The sequence below is a fragment of the Xenopus laevis genome, chromosome 9_10S (assembly GCF_017654675.1).
Source record: "Xenopus laevis strain J_2021 chromosome 9_10S, Xenopus_laevis_v10.1, whole genome shotgun sequence".
Classification (NCBI taxonomy): Eukaryota; Metazoa; Chordata; class Amphibia; order Anura; family Pipidae; genus Xenopus; species Xenopus laevis.
The window spans coordinates 103,595,448-103,615,907 of NC_054388.1; the positions used below are offsets into that span (position 1 = coordinate 103,595,448).

The following is a 20,460-nucleotide window of genomic DNA, read 5'->3' on the forward strand; positions in this document are numbered from 1 at the left end:
ATTTGGGCAAAATCTTGGAACTATGGCCGCTATATTGGTAGACATTTCATGAGCTAAGGGGGGCACTAACCAAATGTTGAACCTTCAAGGAGGACCATAGACAAAGGTCAGACCTTCAAAAGGGGCTTGAATGGCAAACATCTGACAACCACTGGCTGAAATTGTTATACAGTATATAAGTGCTACTCAATATCATAGGGCAGAATCTGATGAGTAAGGGGTTGACTTATCAAGATGGTAGTGTAGTCCTGTCCCAGGTCCTCATTCTCCGCAGGATTAAAGTTACACCTATCTCTGCTTTTTTGATGGTGGGAGCTTTTTGCTGTTCTTAAACAACATCCGAAGGGTCAGAGGTTTTACCATAGTCAGACACTTCCCAAAAAAGAAAGCAACTGCAGTATTTTTAGTTAAAATTGTAAACCCTCCACTGAAGCCTTTTATCTGCAGCCTCCCCAAGCAAAAATTGTCACACTCCTCTCTTGACTGTTACTCCTCACTGTCACCATCTATACTGCCATCCTGTTATAATAATATCACCCTCTCCACCTACCTAAAAATATACTCCATAGGCCCTATTTGCACATCCCTCTTTTCCTCTATGCCCAAACTGCTGTTCCACAATAAAAGGATTCAATTTTTTAGACTTTCTGCCATCATGCAAAATGCACCCTCAAATCAGATCACAGGCACCTCTTCCCCAGCCTGAGTGTACCAGCTGCATTCTTGGTGGAGCTCTAGAAGTGAAATCTGTGGGCCAATTCCCAACCAATTGCTACTTAAGGTTATACTGCAGATTGAAACTGTTGATTTGGGCCCTTTAGACGATTAAGCAGCTTATCTGCCCGTGTATAGGGCCCTGGCCAATATCTGTCTGAAAATCACCCCGATGTTGTTCGGATAGGCTTGATTTTCCTGTTGGATCAAGGAGAACATAAGCTAATTGATCCATGTTTCAATGGTTTCTATTCCCACCATTGTAATCTGATCATTTGTCCCTAGGGCCAAGGTGAGGAAATTGGGGAAAAGATTGCCAAACAAGCAGAACATATATTGTATGGCCAAGAAATCTGCAAAGCAATCCTAATTGCTTCTGATATGGAGGAGATTGCCAGATATATTAACTCAACCAAGTTTATTGGTTACCAGTTCATGAAGGTTTCCTTCTTAATAGTCCTGATTCTAGTAATACAACTAATGATGCATGGTTCGCACAAGAGGAAATTCAAAAGAGAACATATTAAGATTAAGATTAACAAAGGTCCGGGGCCAGATGGTATTCATCCCAGCTCAGCGAGCTTAGCTCTGTTATTGCTAAACCTCTTTACTTAATTTTTCAGGATTCATTGAGATCTGGCATAGTGCAGAGAGACTGGCGAATTGCTAATGTGGTGTCTCTATTCAAAAAAGGATCCCGTTCTCAGCCTCAAAACTATAGGCCAGTTAGTCTGACGTCAGTGGTAGGAAAGCTTTTCGAAGGGTTAATAAAGGATAAGATATTGGACTTTATAGCAAATCATAATACTATGAGTGTATGCCAGCATGGTTTTATGTGTAATAGATCTTGCCAGACTAACTTAATTTCTTTTTATGAGAAGGTGAGCAGGGACCTTGATTCTGTAACGGTTGGCACCCTAAATCTAGAACCAATGCTCATGCTTCTGCCAGTAGCAGCTGCCTTTTCCTTCGGGAGGAGCCCTCAGCTACTCAGATGCAGCCAGGTCTTAAAACGAGAGGTGCAAGGCGAGGGGTTCTAAACAAGCAGAGGGGCACACCTGTAAGGCAAGAGTCTTTGGGCTGAAGGTCACAGTACAAGGTGTGAGACAAAATCAGTCAGATCAGGCCGGGTTGGGTCAGGCAGAGAACTAGCATAGTCAGGCAGGCAGGGGTCAAACTGGGTAATCAATCAGAAGGGATTCAGAGGAAGAGGTAGTCAGGAATCAGGAGTTCATAATAGTAATTAGCCAGGCAGGGGTCAAAACAGGAATCAGACAGATAAACAAATAGCTTTAAGTTCAGGAACCACAGGAAATCAGATCCTATCATGGGCAAGGTCCTGTGGCTTTAATAAGCCTGTTATGCATTCAAATTAGGCGCCATTGCGCGCTGGCGTCATCACACCAGCGCCTTTAAATTGCGAAGAGGCGTGTGCGCGCATTCTTAAGGATCCAAGATGGCGACCGAAGCGGAGCGGCGGACGTCCCAGCTGCACCACTGGACCACCAGGGTAAGTTGTTTTTACTACAGATTCTGGGATGGCAGTGGATGTGATTTACTTAGACTTTGCTAAAGCATTTGATACAGTGCCACACAAAAGGTTACTGGTTAAGGAATGTTGGCCTGGAATATAGTATTTGTACCTGGATAGAGAACTGGCTAAAAGATAGACTACAAAGAGTGGTGGTAAATGGAACATTTTCTAATTGGACCAGTGTTGTCAGTGGAGTACCGCAGGGCTCTGTACTAGGTCCCTTGCTTTTCAACTTGTTTATTAATGACCTGGAGGTGGGCATTGAAAGTACTGTTTCTATTTTTGCAGATGATACTGAATTGTGCAGAACTATAGGTTCCATGCAGGATGCTGCCACTTTGCACAGTGATTTGTCTAAACTGGAAAACTGGGCAGCAAACTGGAAAATGAGGTTCAATGTTGATAAATGCAGGTTATGCACTTTGGCAAAAATAATATAAATGCAAGTTATACACTAAATGGCAGTGTGTTGGGAGTTTCCTTAAATGAGAAGGATCTAGGGGTCTTTGTAGATAACACGTTGTCTAATTCTGGGCAGTGTCATTCTGTGGCTACTAAAGCAAATAAAGTTCTGTCTTGCATAAAAAAGGGCATTAACTCAAGGGATGAAACATAATTCTGCCTCTTTATAGGTCCCTGGTGAGGCCTCATCTGGAGTATGGGGGCAGTTTTGGGCTCCAGTCCTTAAGAGGGATATAAATGAGCTGGAGAGAGTGCAGAGACTAAGTGCAACTAAACTGGTTAGAGGGACGGAAGACTTAAATTATGAGGGAGACTGTCAAGATTGGGGTTGTTTTCTCTGGAAAAAAGGCGCTTGCGAGGGGACATGATTAGACTTTACAAGTACATTAGAGGACATTATAGACAAATAGCAGGGGACCTTTTTACCCATAAAGTGGATCACGTACCAGAGGCCTCCCGTTCAGACTAGAAGAAAAGAACTTTCATTTGAAGCAACGTAGGGGATTCTTCACAGTCAGGACAGTGAGGTTGTGGAATGCACTGCCGGGTGATGTTGTGATGCTGATTCAGTTAATGACTATAAGAATGGCTTGGATGATTTCTTGGACAGACATAATATCAAAGGCTATTGTGATACTAAACTCTATAGTTAGTATAGATATGAGTATATAGAATTTATGTGACAGTAGGGAGGGATGTGTGTATGGATGCTGGGTTTTCATTTGGAGGGGTTGAACTTGATGGACTTTGTCTTTTTTCAACACGATTTAACTATATAACTATTGGGAGACAAAAGATTCAGTACCAGATTCATAACAGTTGGCTCAAACTTCAATCTTCATGTGACCTGCACCTGTTAGCACTTTCTGCCAACCCAAAAGAGAAAGTTTCAACTTCTCAAGCTCTAACTGTATTTTTCAGATTTTATATATAGAATTAAACCTCCCCGAACTAAAAGTCATCTGTTTCCTGTTTGTTCCCTAGGCTTGAACGCGCCGCTCAGTTAGTCATTGTCATCGCACACAACTGAATGATTCTGAATTCACATTGGAATAATCAGAGTAAACAGTTTTTGTTCATGGAAGACAATAGGAAAGATGGCACCATTAACTCCCTCTTTAATAATTTCCTCCCAGCATGCTCGGGGGTGACCTGTTCAAGGGAACAGCTATTGTGCTGAGCTTTATTGCAACGGATAAGGCTTCCTCTCATTAGATCTCCTTTCATGTCACGGATGATATCTTCATTATACGGGGGCGCTGGAAAGGGTAAAATATAACTAGTCTATTTAATTCAGTGCTTTGCAATATTGACACATGCAAACTTCTCAGCCTCTTAATACTTCCACAGAAGTTTACATAACACAAAAAAGCAATGAAAATGAAAGTCTTTACAGGTCACAGGTCACTTAGTGACTTCTGATATCCTTATCATTTACAGTAGGGGGTACATTATCCCTTATAATACATGAGTGATACTCAGAGTTCCCTGTATAACTCAGTCTGCAGCCTTGTGCCTTTATATGGTCACAGAACAACCCCTCAGTGACTTCTAATATCCTTATCATTTACAGTAGGGGGTACATTATCCCTTTTAATACATGAGTGATACTAAGAGTTCCCTGTATAACTCAGCCTGCAGCCTTGTGTCTTTATATGGTCACAGAACAACCCCTCAGTGACTTCTAATATCCTTATCATTTACAGTAAGGGGTACATTATTATCCCTTATAATACATGAGTGATACTCAGAGTTCCCTGTATAACTCAGCCTTTATATGGTCACAGAACCCCTTAGTGACTTCTAACATCCTTATCATTTACAGTAGGGGGTACATTTTTTACTATACAATAAATGCATACATAGGGCAGTTTATGCACATTTAGTATAAGTTGATCATGGATTGTTAAACCAACACGGCAGCTCCTGTTCATATAATTAAATGCACACTAAGGCCCATGCTATTCAAGGGGAAATAAACCTTAAGTGTATATATTTTCCATAGTAATTATCCTCTGATGAGACAAAATTTCAGAAGGGTTTTCCTGCTGGCTGAGCGGGTGTGACTCCATTGCCGAGTTTAAGCCTGCAGGGAAAGATAACTCATTACGCTCAGAGGGACACTTTTATGTTACTTGTAGTCATGCTGATGATTATTTGATGCTGGAGCGCCACCACTTTGATTTGTGTTCCTTTAATACAAGGGAATCATTGCTGTTCCCACGTGTAGTTACACCAGCAGCCGTGTGTCTCCGCTCTGACATGGGCCGGATTCCATCGCATTTGCCAAACTGAGCACACGGCGTATCCAGTGATGCTGTTCTGACTTTTGAAACAATGAAACAGAAGCCGGCTAATTAACAGACCTGGGAAGAAGAACGCTACATTATTTCAAGAGACAGAACCGGCAGTGAAGAAAGGGACAGGCAGAAAAGCAACTACATTTACAAATAACATTAAAGATTTAAAATCATTTAATGGTAAAGGGGAGATCTGGGCCAGGCAAAATTCTGCTGTTCTGACGCACAACTGGGATATTAGCAGGAATACTTAATTACAAATGCCCTTTTCGAAATATCACTGACAGTTTATGTCAAACTGCCTAGGAATGGATCCTAAAGGTAATGTGATTTCTACATTTCTACTGGAAAATAATACGATTATCCACTGAGAGGGAAGGAGGTGATTAGCAGTGGAAATCATTAATACGGTACTTTATTAAAGATGGCACGAGATGCAAAGTTTATGTGCACTTTACAGGAGATGAAGCAGCTTTTATATACACACACAATTATATACATATAGTATAGAGAGATATATATACTGTAGATATTTCTATTACACAATGCAGAGTCTGTACTAATGATAGTTCACCCCTCTCCTCCTGATCAAAAAGGAAGATTGGAGAACTGGTTATGAAACCCTCTTGCTACCCTTGCGCTGAGGTACAACCAGGGCCGCCATTAGAAATCACGGGGCCCCGTACAACAACATTTTCTGGGTCCCCTGAGCCCACCCAATATCCCACCCACACAACAGTAAAAAGACCACACAGACATCAGCACTAAAAAAGATAACCCCCCACCACACACACAAGTTATAAAAAGCTATTGATGGTCAGGGCCCCCTTATAAGTTAAAAAAAACTGTGGTACCAGGGCCCCCCATAAAATTATTTTTTCAAACATTGGTGGTCAAGGCCCACTTACAAGTTAAAAAAAACAACTGGTGACCAGGGCCCCTCTGTAAGTTAAAAAAAAAAACATTGGCACCAGGGTCCCCCATAAAAGTTTTTTTTAAAAAAAACATTGGCGGCAGGGGCCTATAGATTATTAAAATAATACACTGGTGGCCAGGGGATTAAAAAAAAATAAAAAAACACACTTAGGTGTTCAGTAGAATTGAACTCGTGACTTCAGGACTTCACCTCCTTTCGTGACTTTGGGTCTTTTCGGCGCTTCAGGACTTTGGCTATTTTTGTGGCTTCGGGTCTTTTCAGCGCTTTGGGACTTCGGCTATTTTCGTGGCTTCGGGTCTTTTCGCCGATTCGTGACTTCGGCTATTTTCGTGGCTTCAGGTCTTTTTGCCGCTTCGGGACTTCGGCTTTTCTGCTGTTCGGGACTTTGACAGGACAGCACGGCTTTGGCGCTGTCAAAGGGGACCTGGCTCTTTCGAAAAGTTCAGCACTGCTGGTCCCCCCTTCAGGCCTGGGCCCTGAACACTTGTACCTCCCGATGGTGGCCCTGGGTACAACTCCCAGAATCCCTCTGACAACAGAAGAGGCAATAACCTGCGTGTAGAGGGCAGTCTCTGTAGGGGGAAGCAGTTATGTTTCAAAAGCAAGCATGTTAGCTCTACAGAAATTATGGGATTCCTGTAAAGGTTGTTTTGCCCCTGCCCCAAACAAAGATGGTGACGTGTGGAAGGGAGCAGATTTTTGAATGTTCTGGAATGCTGGAGGGCTATCTTGGTGGCCCCTATCCCCCAGGTCTCCTACCCTCATTCCAATCACAACAGCTGTGCATATTGTTGGGGAAAATATATTAATTCCCCAGGTAAGTTGGTACCTGAAATCACAACAAAGGCCTCCATGTACCTTTTAGTTCCTGGGAGTAGGGTTGCCACCTTTTCTGGAAAAAAACACCGGCCTTCCTATATTTTTATCTTTTTTCCCTATTAATAACATTGGGATCAACCGTCATTTTTACCGGCCAGGCTAACAAAAATACATAGAGGGCACCCCAATCACAGACAAATATGTGGAACTGTTACATGAGGTGCAACAAACCCAAAGGTACCCCCACACTGAGTAACCAAAAACACTATAGATTCAGTAACCGGCGGATTTTCGTCAGCGACCGATTCGCACTCATCGCAACACTTCGCCAGGCGCAAATGTGCTCAGACTACACCAATTCACTGATATGCAGAGTTTTGTCCTGGGCGCCGCACGCTGGTGACTTTTCACCAGCGTTATTTCGGCAGTGCGAGCATTTCAAAGCGAAGATGCGCTAGCGTTCGAAAATTTGCTAGTGATCTTGAGCTTAGCTCAATTTGCATAGGGTGGGTAATTTAAAGTTGTATGGACGTCTCTATGTTAAATGTTGGTGAAAATACTTATAAATTCCACTTTTTAAAACAAATGTCCAGGGAACCTTAATAAAGTTAAGAGAATTAATATAATGCCACAAGGCCCAGAAACTCACCTACTTAGCTAGAGGTTTCCCTGAGAACTTTGATGCTATATGGGGTACATGGCTTGATTTACAGAATAATTAAGCCAAATATAATATATGTCATGTTACCTTTCCTCATTTCCTTTCCTCCGTTGCTTCTTCTTTCTTTCCTTCCTTCTGTGTTTTTTTCCCCTACTGTAATTGTTTGTAGTTTTGAAAATAAAAAGAAGCCGGAACATACAAGCACATGCATTATTGATCAAATAAAAGTACAATGGTAAATAAAAGAACAGTACATGACATTTTCTGTTTTTAAAGGACACACTCACACAAACTCTCTTCTAGAACTTGCCCTTTCTGACGGCCTCCATCTTGGTGATGTTACTGCCATAACTGGAGGGTGAGCCACATACAGGCCACTAGAAAAAGGTGCTTTGCTAATGGCACATGGAAAAAAAAGCAAACAATCAACAAGAAGCCATAGGGTAAGGGAGTGCAATAATCTTCTTAGGGTCGGACTTTCCTTCCACCGTACCCGAGGATCCGCTGATGGACCCCAGTCTGAAAACAGTCTCATCAGCCATTTCTTATTTCCACCATAAACTTCTATAACGTCTATTTGGCACTGTGTTGTTGTTGCAAGAGTGGACTATGGATGTCAGGTTCTCTAATGGGCCCAAAAAGGCTCAGTATTACCCCGATTTCTGCTAATGTATAATGAAAGTGGCACAAAATCCCTATGGATTCATACATAATTAAAGGAAAACTATACCCTCAAAATGAACACTTAAGGAACAGATAGTTCATATCATATTAAGTTGCATATTAAAGAATCTGACCAAACTGGAATATATATTTAAGTAAATATTGCCCTTTTACATCTCCTGCCTTGAACCATCATTTAGTGATGGTCTGTGTGCTGCCTCAGAGATCACCTGACCAGAAATACTGCAGCTCTAACTGTAACAGGAAGAAGTCTGGAAGCAAAAGACACAACTCTGTCTGTTAATTGGCTCATGTGACCTAACATGTATGGTTTGTTGGTATGTTTGTGAGTACAGTGAATCCTACGATCCCAGGGGGCGGCCCTTATTTTTTAAAATGGCAATTTTCTATTTATGATTACCCAATGGCACATACTACTAGAAAAGTATATTATTATGAAAATGGTTTATTTACATGAAGCAGGATTTTACATGAGCTGTTTTATGCAATATCTTTTTATAGAGACCTACATTGTTTGGGGGGTATAGTTTTCCTTTTACAGGCTGTACAACTTGAGTCAATTATATCACTTACTGTAAGGATTTAGGCAGGAAATCCAAATTATCAGGGCATTGTGAGGGTGAATGGAAAGGCCAGAGAGATCCTGCTTTCAATAGCAACGACAGGTACAACTTTGAAATCATTGGATAAGCTTAAAGGGGAATGATCGCGAAAATGGAAATTTAATAGAAGCTTCAGCATACTGAAATAAGAAGTTTGCTAAATATAATCAATGAAAAATTCTGTACTGTTTCTGAAATAATCAAGTTTATCTTCACTAGCCCTCTCTCAGCATCTGACTGGCAATCTGTGAGTTCTGGCAAATGCCAGAGGGGCTGCTATAAAGTGCCATAGAAAGTCAGTATTTAGTGGGCTGGTGGGGGCTGTTTGGGCCTCTGTGTTATTGGGCCTCTGTGTACCTGAAATGCCAGGGCCTATTTTAATTCTCAGTCCAGACCTGGTTGGGTGTCAGATAAATGATCCAATATATCTTATAGGGGGGCTCCTTTTGCCTAGAAGATTTATTAGAGGTCACTCTATTGAATTCACCATCATGTCTCTCTACATGCAGAATTGGTGCAAAAGGCAGTTATTTTGTTGGGTTTTGTTTGTACTGGAATCAGTTATTTGAGTGAGCTCTAATTCATCTGCCCCCTATAAGACATATTAGATCTAACTATCAATGAATATCTGACACCCAACTGCTGCATGAAGACAGAATGAAGAGAAACAAATGCTGACAGAGGAATAGTGAAGATAAACTACAGAATATTTAATTGATTGTATTTACAAAGTTTCTTAATTCAGTATGAGGAAGCTTATATTAATTAAATGTTCATTTTTGCGATAGTTCCCCTTTAATTAAATGTTAACATGTTACAGTTGCCGGCGTCGTTCCCCTATACATGGAAAAGATGGCACACATGGAACAAAAAAAAAAAAAAATGTCCTGAACGATATAAAAGCAGCCATTTTAATCATTAAAATTTTGGTTTACAAATGATATATACAGAATATAAAAGTTAATCCAGTAGATCCGCATGAACCCACCATTGCTCAATTCATCATACATTGATAGATACTGACCGACTGCCCCTCCCCCACTGATGCACTTAGCCTGACACTGCCATACTGCAACTGGCGTATGTTTGTGTGCATATCCCACAAGTGTTCAGGCTTTCCTATTACATTAGAATAAAGAGGACACTAGTGGGAAATGTGCGGACCCAGCACTCCAAGCAGCCAGCCATGAATGAAGCACACCAGGATTCCATCACAGTCTGCAGCACAGGAATCCCAACTGCCCCTAACAAAACCAGCCCATTACACAATATATTATTAAAAACACTGTAAAAAGGTAATAAAAAAAATATGTTTAAAAAAATGATTTACAGCATAAATAGCATAAAAAAACACAGCATTTTTAGTTTCAAGAGAAACCTGCAGGAGCTGTAGAGAGATCCACTGCCTGAACGTGTCAGTAACGAACAGTATTGCCACAAACAGGCTCTTTAAAGGGATACTGTCATGGGAAATTATTTTTTCAAAACACATCAGTTAATAGTGCTGCTCCAGCAGAATTCTGCGCTGAAATTTGTTTCTTAAAAGAGCAAACAGATTTTTTTATATTTAATTTTGAAATCTGACACAGGGCTAGACATATTGTCAGTTTCCCAGCTGCCCCCAGTCATGTGACTTGTGCTCTGATAAACTTCAGTCACTCTTTACTGCTGTACTGCAAGTTGGAGTGATATCACCCCTCCCTTCCCCCCTCCCCCAGCAGCCAAACAACAGAACAATGGGAAGGTAACCAGATAGCAGCTCCCTAACACAAGATAACAGCTGCCTGGTAGATCTAAGAACAACACTCAATAGTAAAATCCAGGTCCACTGAGACACATTCAGTTACATTGAGTAGGAGAAACAACAGCCTGCCAGAAAGCAGTTCCATCCTAAAGTGCTGGCTCTTTCTGAAATCACATGACCAGGCAAAATGACCTGAGATGCACCTACACACCAATATTACACCTAAAAAAATAGTTGCTGGTTCAGGAATTCAACTTTATATTTTCAGTGTAAACAATGTAATTTAGAAATAAAAACTAAATCATAAAAATCATGACAGAATCCCTTTAAGTCTCCAAAAACTTGTTAACAGTTAATCATTAAGGGCCCACCAATCCAATGCTTGGGCTCATTATGTGGGCTTTGTGGAAGTCGCCATTGCCGGTGTTGTAGCCCAGTTTCTTCAGGTCCTTGGTGACCACATTGAAGGAGACAGTCACACACCCCTGGGATCTGACTCTGGTAACTGGAAGAGAAATTGGAAATATCACCAATGTGGGTCAATCGGGCACCTTCTCTTCCTTTCCCATATACACATATGGGGGCCCCAGTATAACTCCGATTGCTTGAGTGTATTCACATGATCAGTTAGAGAGATGGCAAACAACCCTACAAGAAACCAGAGGTGCTTATAAAGGGGTTGTTCATCTTTCAATTAACTTTAAGTATGATGTAAAGTGTGATATTCTGAGACAATTTGCAATTATTTTTCATGTTTTATTATTTGTGTTTTATGAGTTATTTAGCTTTTTATTCAACTTAATTCAATTGCAATTTTATCCATCTGGTTGCTAGGGTCCAAATTACCCTAACAACCATGCATTGATTTGAATAAGAGACTGGAATATGAAGATTTAAGATTTAATTTAAGATTTTTGAGTAATTTTAGCTTTTTATTCAGCAACTCTTCAAAATGCATTATAAACAATCTGGTAGCTAGGGTCCAAATTACCCTAGTAACCATGCATTGATTTGAATAAGAGACTGGAATATGAATAGGAGTGGGTCTGTATAGAAAGATAAGTAATAAAAAGTAGCAATAACAATACATTTGTAGCCTTACAGAGCATTTGTTTTTAAATGGGGGTCAGTGACCATCTGTGTGAAATCTGGAAAGAGTCAGAAGAAGAAGGATAATAGTTCAAAAACTATCAATAATGAAGACCAACTGAAAGGTTGCTTAGAATTAGTAATTCTTATTACTAAAAGTTAACTAAATGGTGAACCATCCCTTTAAGGGGTTATTCACCTTTGAGTTAACTTTTAATATGACGTAGAGAGTGATATTCTGAGACAATTTGTAATTGGGTTTCATTTTTTATTATTTAAGGTTTTTGAGTTATTTTATAGTTATTTATTATTATTTATTCAGCAGCTCTTCAAAATGCATTATAAACAAGCTGGTAGCTAGGGTCCAAATTCCCCTAGCAACCATGCATTGATTTGAATAAGAGACTGGAATATGAATAGGAGAGGACCTTACTAGAAAGACGAGCAATAAAAAGTTGCAGTAATAAGAAGTGTGTTGCCTTACAAAGAATTTGCTTTTTAGATGGGGTCAGCGACGCCCATCTGAACGCTGGAAAGAGTCAGAAGAAAAAGGCCCTACTGCCCTGGTTCTAGTACCTTGCCCAACTGAGGATGAAAATGTTGTCTGTATAGGAGAATTAGATATATAGTGAATAAAGTACCCCCTATTGTAAAATATAAGGATATTATATGTCACAGAGGAGCTTGATGACCTTCGGCTTTTATACAGGTCATGGAACTCCGAGGTTACTTTTAATATCCTCAAATATTCTAATAAAGGGGTACTTTTTGATTATAATACAGAAGTTTTAGTGAGTCATGTGACAAAAATGACATCACTACTTACCGTTTACAAGGATATAAGTTAAAAGATATTCATGGCTTTTGTGTATTACATATATATGTATATATAGAGAGAGAGAGAGAGAGAAAGAGAGAGAGAGCGAGAGAGAGAGAATAAAGTACCCCCTCTTGTAAAATATAAGGATATTGTAAGTTATATAAAAACACGAGGCCGAAGGAACTCCTCGGTAACTTATGATATCCTCATATTTTACAACTGGGGGTACTTTATTAATTATAATACACAAATTTTAGTGAGTCATGTGACAGAAATTACATCACTACTCACGGTTTATAACTGATGACATCACTACTCACAGTTTATAAGGATATAATTTACAAGATATTCATGGCTTTTGTGTATTTTATATATATATATATATATATATATATATATATATATATATATATATATATATACAGTATATGGCAGGCTGATGGGCCCTAGCACAGGGAACGTCCCATGTTGCGAGTTTATGGTGAGCTCTCATGTATCAGCTATTCTAATAAATATCAAGGCCAACAGGTCCCATGTGCAGGTTCATAGATTGTATTTCTATCCAAGACATATACTGTACATAACAACAGCGCTTTCTTGGGCTTGTAGGTCAAGTGCAAAGGCTGCTCAGATCTGAAAATTGTATTAGTCACCTTTTGCTGCTGTGTTATTTCCAGCATGGGGGGGGGGCATTCTAGTCATTCCTGCTGAATTGTGCTCAGTAGAATGGGATTCCTAGGCTGGCTTTATTCCACCTCTCTGTACAGGCTATAAACAACCATAGAGGGCTGTTCCTGCAGAATTGTGCTCAGTAGAATGGGATTCCTAGGCTGGCTTTATTCTACCTCTCTGTACAGGCTATAAACAACCATAGAGGGCTGTTCCTGCAGAATTGTGCTCAGTAGAATGGGATTCCTAGGCTGGCTTTATTCTACCTCTCTGTACAGGCTATAAACAACCATAGAGGGCTGTTCCTGCAGAATTGTGCTCAGTAGAATGGGATTCCTAGGCTGGCTTTATTCTACCTCTCTGTACAGGCTATAAACAACCATAGAGGGCTGTTCCTGCAGAATTGTGCTCAGTAGAATGGGATTCCTAGGCTGGCTTTATTCTACCTCTCTGTACAGGCTATAAACAACCATAGAGGGCTGTTCCTGCAGAACTAACCCAGGAAAATTCCATCTTCTACCTATTTCATAACTGCCATATTGCCTGTAGGGGAACAATCACGAAAATCTAATATACTGAAATAAGAAACTTTGTAAATACAATCAATTAAATATTCTGTACCATTTCTGAAATAATCAAGTTTATCTTCACTATTCCTCTCTCAGCATCTGTTTCTCTTCATTCTGTCTTCATGCAGCAGTTGGGTGTCAGATGAATGATCCAATATATCTTATAGGGGGGCTTCTTTTGCCTAGAAGATGTATTAAAGCTCACTCTATTAAATTCACCAGACATCATGTCTCTCTACATGCAGGATTTGTGCTAAAGTCAGTTATTTTGTTAGATTTTGTTTGTATTGGAATCAGTTATTTGAGTGAGCTCTAATATCTGCTAGGAAAGGAGCCCCCCTATAAGACATATTGGGGGTCATTTATCAAAATAGGGCAAATTTGCCCATGGGCGGTAACCCATGGCAACCAGATTGCTGCATTAATTGTTCTACTTGTAGCTGGCTTTAAAAAGCTATAAATAACCAAGAACAGATTGCACACTCAATTTACAAAAAAATAAAATGTATTTATTACATAAAAAGGGGGGGGGTTACAAAAATGTTTGCCTTTTCTTTTTGATTATTTATTATTTGTGCCCCTGAGGAAGACCACTATGTTCGAAACGCGTTGGGCTCACCAATTATTTTTGTCATTTTTGTAACTCCCCTTTTTTCTTATGTAATAAATACATTATATTTTTTGTAAATTGAGTGTGCAATCCGTTCTCGGTTATTTATATGTTAGTTTTGGAGACCCTCATTGGGAGCCTCCTATGGATTAGCACCTCACATTTCAGTTTACGGGCGTGATATTTTCAGGCTTTTAAAAGCTAATCACTGATCGGTTGCTATAGGTAACTGCTCACGGGCAAATTTGCCCAGTGTTGATAAATGACCCCATTGGATCTAACTTTAAACGACTATCTGACACCCAACTGCTGCAAGAAGACAGGAGGAAGAGAAACAGATACTGAGAGAGGAATAGTTTAGATAAACTTGATTATTTCAGAAACAGTACAGAATATTTAATTGATTGTATTTAGAGAGTTTCTTATTTCAGTATGCTGAAGCTTACATTAAGGGGCCCATTTACCTAGGGTCGAATATCGAGGGTTAATTAACGCTCGATATTCGACCGTTGAAGTAAAATCCTTCAACTTTGAAAATCGAAGTTGAAGGATTTTTGCTATTCCTACGATCGAATGATCAAAGGAATAATCGTTCGATCGAACGATTAGATCCTTCGAATCGAGCGATTCAAAGGATTTTATTCCATCGATCGAAGGATATTCCTTCGATCGGGAAATAGGTTTTAGGTGGCGAACTAGGGGGTCGAAGAATTTTTTAAAGAGACAGTACTTCGACTATCGTATGGTCGAACGATTTTTAGTTCGAACCGTTCGATTCAAAGTCAAAGTCAAAGGTCATAGTCGAAGGAGCCCATTCGATGGTCGAAGTAGCCATATTCGACCATTTGAAAATTCGAACTATTTTTCCTCTATTCCTTCACTCGAACTAAGTAAATGGGCCCCCAAATTGTCATTTTCAAGATAGTTCTCCTTTAAGTAACAACAGGAGGCAGTAGGTAGGAGTGATGAAAGTGTCAGAAAAATGACTTGCCCTTTCTTTAAAAACCTGCACTCAACTGAACCCAAATCACCATCTATCTTGGTATATATACCTGAGCCTGCTGGTGACATCATAGAAGGGGAGGGGCCACCACCAGTTACATCAGCAGTAGCATGTAATCTGATATTAGATCTCCTTAGTCTTTTAAAGTTGTGTGCGGCAGCTCCCCAATGTGGGTCTTATTAGGCCATCTTTTGTGTGTCAGTGGCACTGCACATGCTCAGTGCGTTCTGGGCTGCTGCTGACAAACTAAGTTTAGGGAAATAAAAAAAAAGTGAAGTTCATCTGTCATAGAAGCTGATGCTGCAGGGCTGATTATTAATCAATTCTGATGCAGAATGCACTGGTTTCTATGCTGCCATGTCATGTGACTCATCATCCTTGTATTGTGAATGTTATATGGTATATATAGTCAGCTGCTAAAGGGCTGTAGTGGCCTTGGGCTGGTGCAGAAGCCCAAAACGGAATGTGTTGGATTTGTAGCCTAATTCTTTGTTGAGCTTTATTTCTCCTTTAAAAGGAAAATGTCGGGGGTTGCATTCATTCTCTTAGCGACAGCCTTTCTGGCAGTTAGGGCCCCCTGGAAAAATGCTGATAACATTTGCTGTGACGGAGCTTCATATTCCCTCGTGTTTAGCGAGCGTCAGCTTCTCTGAGTCGCATTTCATTTCCTTTCTAAAAGGCAACACTTAAGTGATAAATAGGGACTCGTCTGCTCTTTTTTGTGTGTCTGAATATAATTATAAGTGAGAATGACGCCAGTCTCTCACTGTCACCCGCTGGGTACCAAATGTACAGATCCATACAGGAGAATATCAGTATGGCATTAAGGAGAAGGCTTACATGCTATATATCCACTGAAAATAGCACTCCAAATCAGATCTTTATAAATAATAAGTGCAGTGATGAGTTTAAAATTAGTATTCAGTGGAAATTTTAGGTAATTATGTAAAAATAGTGATAAATATGTTATGAATTAATAAGGCACCATCTCTCCCTACTATACCTGCTATCCCACAGTCACACTCCCTTCCCAGAGACTATTATCCACTGTTACTATAGACACCATCTCTCCCTACTATACCTGCTATCCCACAGTCACACTCCCTTCCCAGAGACTATTATCCACTGTTACTATAGGCACCATCTCTCCCTACTATACCTGCTATCCCACAGTCACACTCCCTTCCCAGAGACTATTATCCCACTGTTACTATAGGCACCATCTCTCCCTACTATACCTGCTATCCCACAGTCACACTCCCTTCCGAGAGACTATTATCAACTGTTACTATAGACACATCTCTCCCTACTATACCTGCTATCTCACAGTCACACTCACTTCCCAGAGACTATTATCCACTGTTACTATAGGCACCATCTCTCCCTACTATACCTGCTATCCCACAGTCACACTCCCTTCCCAGAGACTATTATCCCACTGTTACTATAGGCACCATCTCTCCCTACTATACCTGCTATCCCACAGTCACACTCCCTTCCCAGAGACTATTATCCCACTGTTACTATAGGCACCATCTCTCTCTACTATACCTGCTATCCCACATTCACACTCCCTTCCGAGAGACTATTATCAACTGTTACTATAGACACATCTCTCCCTACTATACCTGCTATCTCACAGTCACACTCACTTCCCAGAGACTATTATACACTGTTACTATAGGCACCATCTCTCCCTACTATACCTGCTATCCCACAGTCACACTCCCTTCCCAGAGACTATTATCCATTGTTACTATAGGCACCATCTCTCCCTACTATACCTGCTATCCCACAGTCACACTCCCTTCCCAGAGACTATTATCCCACTGTTACTATAGGCACCATCTCTCCCTACTATACCTGTTATCCCACAGTCACACTCCCTTCCCAGAGACTATTATCCACTGTTAATATATGCACCATCTCTCTCTACTATACCTGCTATCCCACAGTCACACTCCCTTCCCAGAGACTATTATCCACTGTTACTATTGGCACCATCTCTCCCTACTATACCTGCTATCCCACAGTCACACTCCCTTCCCAGAGACTATTATCCCACTGTTACTATAGACACCATCTCTCCCTACTATACCTGCTATCCCACAGTCACACTCCCTTCCCAGAGACTATTATCCCACTGTTACTATAGACACCATCTCTCCCTACTATACCTGCTATCCCACAGTCACACTCCCTTCCCAGAGACTATTATCCCACTGTTACTATAGGCACCATCTCTCCCTACTATACCTGCTATCCCACAGTCACACTCCCTTCCCAGAGAATATTATCCCACTGTTACTATAGACACCATCTCTCCCTACTATACCTGCTATCCCACAGTCACACTCCCTTCCCAGAGACTATTATCCACTGTAACTATAGGCACCATCTCTCCCTACTATACCTGCTATCCCACAGTCACACTCCCTTCCCAGAGATTATTATCCCACTGTTACTATAGGCACCATCTCTCCCTACTATACCTGTTATCCCACAGTCACACTCCCTTCCCAGAGACTATTATCCACTGTTAATATATGCACCATCTCTCTCTACTATACCTGCTATCCCACAGTCACACTCCCTTCCCAGAGACTATTATCCACTGTTACTATTGGCACCATCTCTCCCTACTATACCTGCTATCCCACAGTCACACTCCCTTCCCAGAGACTATTATCCCACTGTTACTATAGACACCATCTCTCCCTACTATACCTGCTATCCCACAGTCACACTCCCTTCCCAGAGACTATTATCCCACTGTTACTATAGACACCATCTCTCCCTACTATACCTGCTATCCCACAGTCACACTCCCTTCCCAGAGACTATTATCCCACTGTTACTATAGGCACCATCTCTCCCTACTATACCTGCTATCCCACAGTCACACTCCCTTCCCAGAGAATATTATCCCACTGTTACTATAGACACCATCTCTCCCTACTATAACTGCTATCCCACAGTCACACTCCCTTCCCAGAGACTATTATCCACTGTAACTATAGGCACCATCTCTCTCTACTATACCTGCTATCCCACAGTCACAATCCCTTCCCAGAGACTATTATCCACTGTTACTATAGGCACCATCTCTCCCTACTATACCTGCTATCCCACAGTCACACTCCCTTCCCAGAGATTATTATCCCACTGTTACTATAGGCACCATCTCTCCATACAGAAAACAATCAGACCCAATTATTTGTGAATAAGCAGAATGAAAATGATGAGTAAATAAGCAGCTATAATGACAGCATGACATTTATTGGTAAGTGAAAGCAGTGTGGCTGCACTGTGTTGCCTTTGTGTGACTAGCCTCCCATATATTTTCTACTCTAAGATTGTCCAGAAGGTTGCTAGAGAGGATTCACTCCTTCCCTCTTTTCCCATCTGCAGGGGAGCCCAAGTTCCTAATTACTCACCAGCAGCTGATAGAATATAAAGGAAATGGCTTTTCATTTGCAATTAAACACATTTTATTCTTCATTCTTGACAATAACAGGGCTCCAAGCTGTGCTACATTGGAGGATACAATAGCAGGTTGGCATTCATGGATCATCATGTTGGCCAAGGTGACCTGCTGACGTGTTATGGCAGACATGTTGCTAATGCAGTATTATTAACTTGGGAAGGATCTTATGTGGAGGATTCTGTATTTGTCCAAATCCAGAAAATATGAATTCAGTAAAGTGGATTCAGTTATTCCATTGTGGAGTGATGCATTCTGGGACTGGGATCCTGTCTTTCAGAGAATCTATGCACTACCCACTAGGAAAAGAGAGATTTCTCTTTCCAGAATCCATCACTTCACAGTGGGAAATGGTTTGTATGAGTAACAATCTATGGAGTCAGGGGTGTTTGTGTAAAAAAACTACATTTATATGTGATATCATTATAGGCAGGTGGAAGAGATAATGAGATTACAGCTGTGTGATATCATTGCAGGTAGGTGAAAGGATTAATTGACCTTTGCTGCTATTTTACATTATTGATACAATACTAAGTGTGAGAGACCAGTCTACTCCATGCTGATCTCCATTACCTTCTCTTCCTTCGCCTTGGGCCACAACTTTGGCATCTGTGAATTCAGGGCGCCGTCCCATAAACCAGCTGAAGGGAAAAAAATCACAAGTTATTTCTTTAAGAAGGATTATAGAACGTATAGGAGGGGCAATATAACAGTATATAACACTCAGTCCATCTTTCTGCATTGTAAAATAGTCACTAATAGCACGGGTCAGGGCAATGTAACATTGTGCTTTGGCCAAATTATCCAAAAAAATAAGTGTTTTATGTGGATTTAACTGCTTGCTATAGAATGGCTGTCAGGGACCTGACGGCATAGAATTTCTGTTTCTGGGTTACACGTTGATCTCTATCTTGCCAAACAAGACAAGATGAGGCAAGTCTAAGGATACATGGTGGAAGGCTTGCTCACCAATACTAAGCAATAAACATTTCAGCTGGCAATACACAAAAACATCTTTGTCCAATTTGGCCAGACGGGTAGGCCTGATCCCAATAGTTTGATCCAACATTTCCAACAAACAGATCATAACTGGGGTATATGTAGACCTGAAGTAGCCTAGGGCATCTCAACTGATATACATAGCACAAGCTAAATGTAGTGTGATGTCCAGCCTATGTTGGCAATACAGCTGGTTTTTATACAACCAAAACTTGCCTCAAAGCCAGGAATTCAAAATAAAGCACCTGCTTTTAAGCCACTTGGAGCGACATCCAAAGGGTTGAAAAGCAACATGTTACTCATGAGATACTGGTTGGGGATCACTGGGCTAGAGGGTAAACAAGCAATGAATGAGACACTTGTCAGCTGCTCTTTTAAGACATGCAGATATCGGACGAATATCGGAGGAATGATCGTGCGGCCTACCACTAACCATTCAGATTAAATAAAGTATAAAAAGAACAAATCAGACGATGTTCTGGCTGTGACATCAATCGTAGGAAAGTTATGTCTGACAAAAAGAAGTGACAGTCACCCAGTAATATTGTCAAATTATCGTTAGCCGACAGAAATCTTTTAACCTGTTCGATCGACTAAATGACCGATCGGCTTCTACGAAAAATATTGTGACAATCCATACACGGTCAGAAAATCGTACGATTAGATTTGTACGACTATATCTTTGTGCCTATAGCTGCCTTGAGCCTTGATTGATAGAAAATAGAGCCGGGTGTTGGGTGGCACATGATAGATGCGAGAA

At 40.7% G+C, this 20,460-nt stretch overlaps 1 protein-coding gene across 2 annotated transcripts in view; it reads right to left on the bottom strand.

Annotated features, from left to right (window-relative positions):
* Positions 1-10,665: 10,665 nt before the first annotated feature.
* LOC108702318 (B9 domain-containing protein 1) overlaps positions 10,666-20,460 on the bottom strand; it is a 40,522-nt gene continuing 30,727 nt past the window's right edge. For both annotated transcript variants that reach the window (XM_041578715.1, XM_041578716.1), the window contains 2 exons: positions 19,275-19,342; positions 10,666-10,962 (listed from right to left, as the gene is read on the bottom strand). In XM_041578715.1, the coding sequence (XP_041434649.1) occupies positions 10,817-10,962; positions 19,275-19,342 (214 nt within the window). In that variant the 3' untranslated portion in view covers positions 10,666-10,816. The remainder of the gene's footprint in view (positions 10,963-19,274; positions 19,343-20,460) is intronic.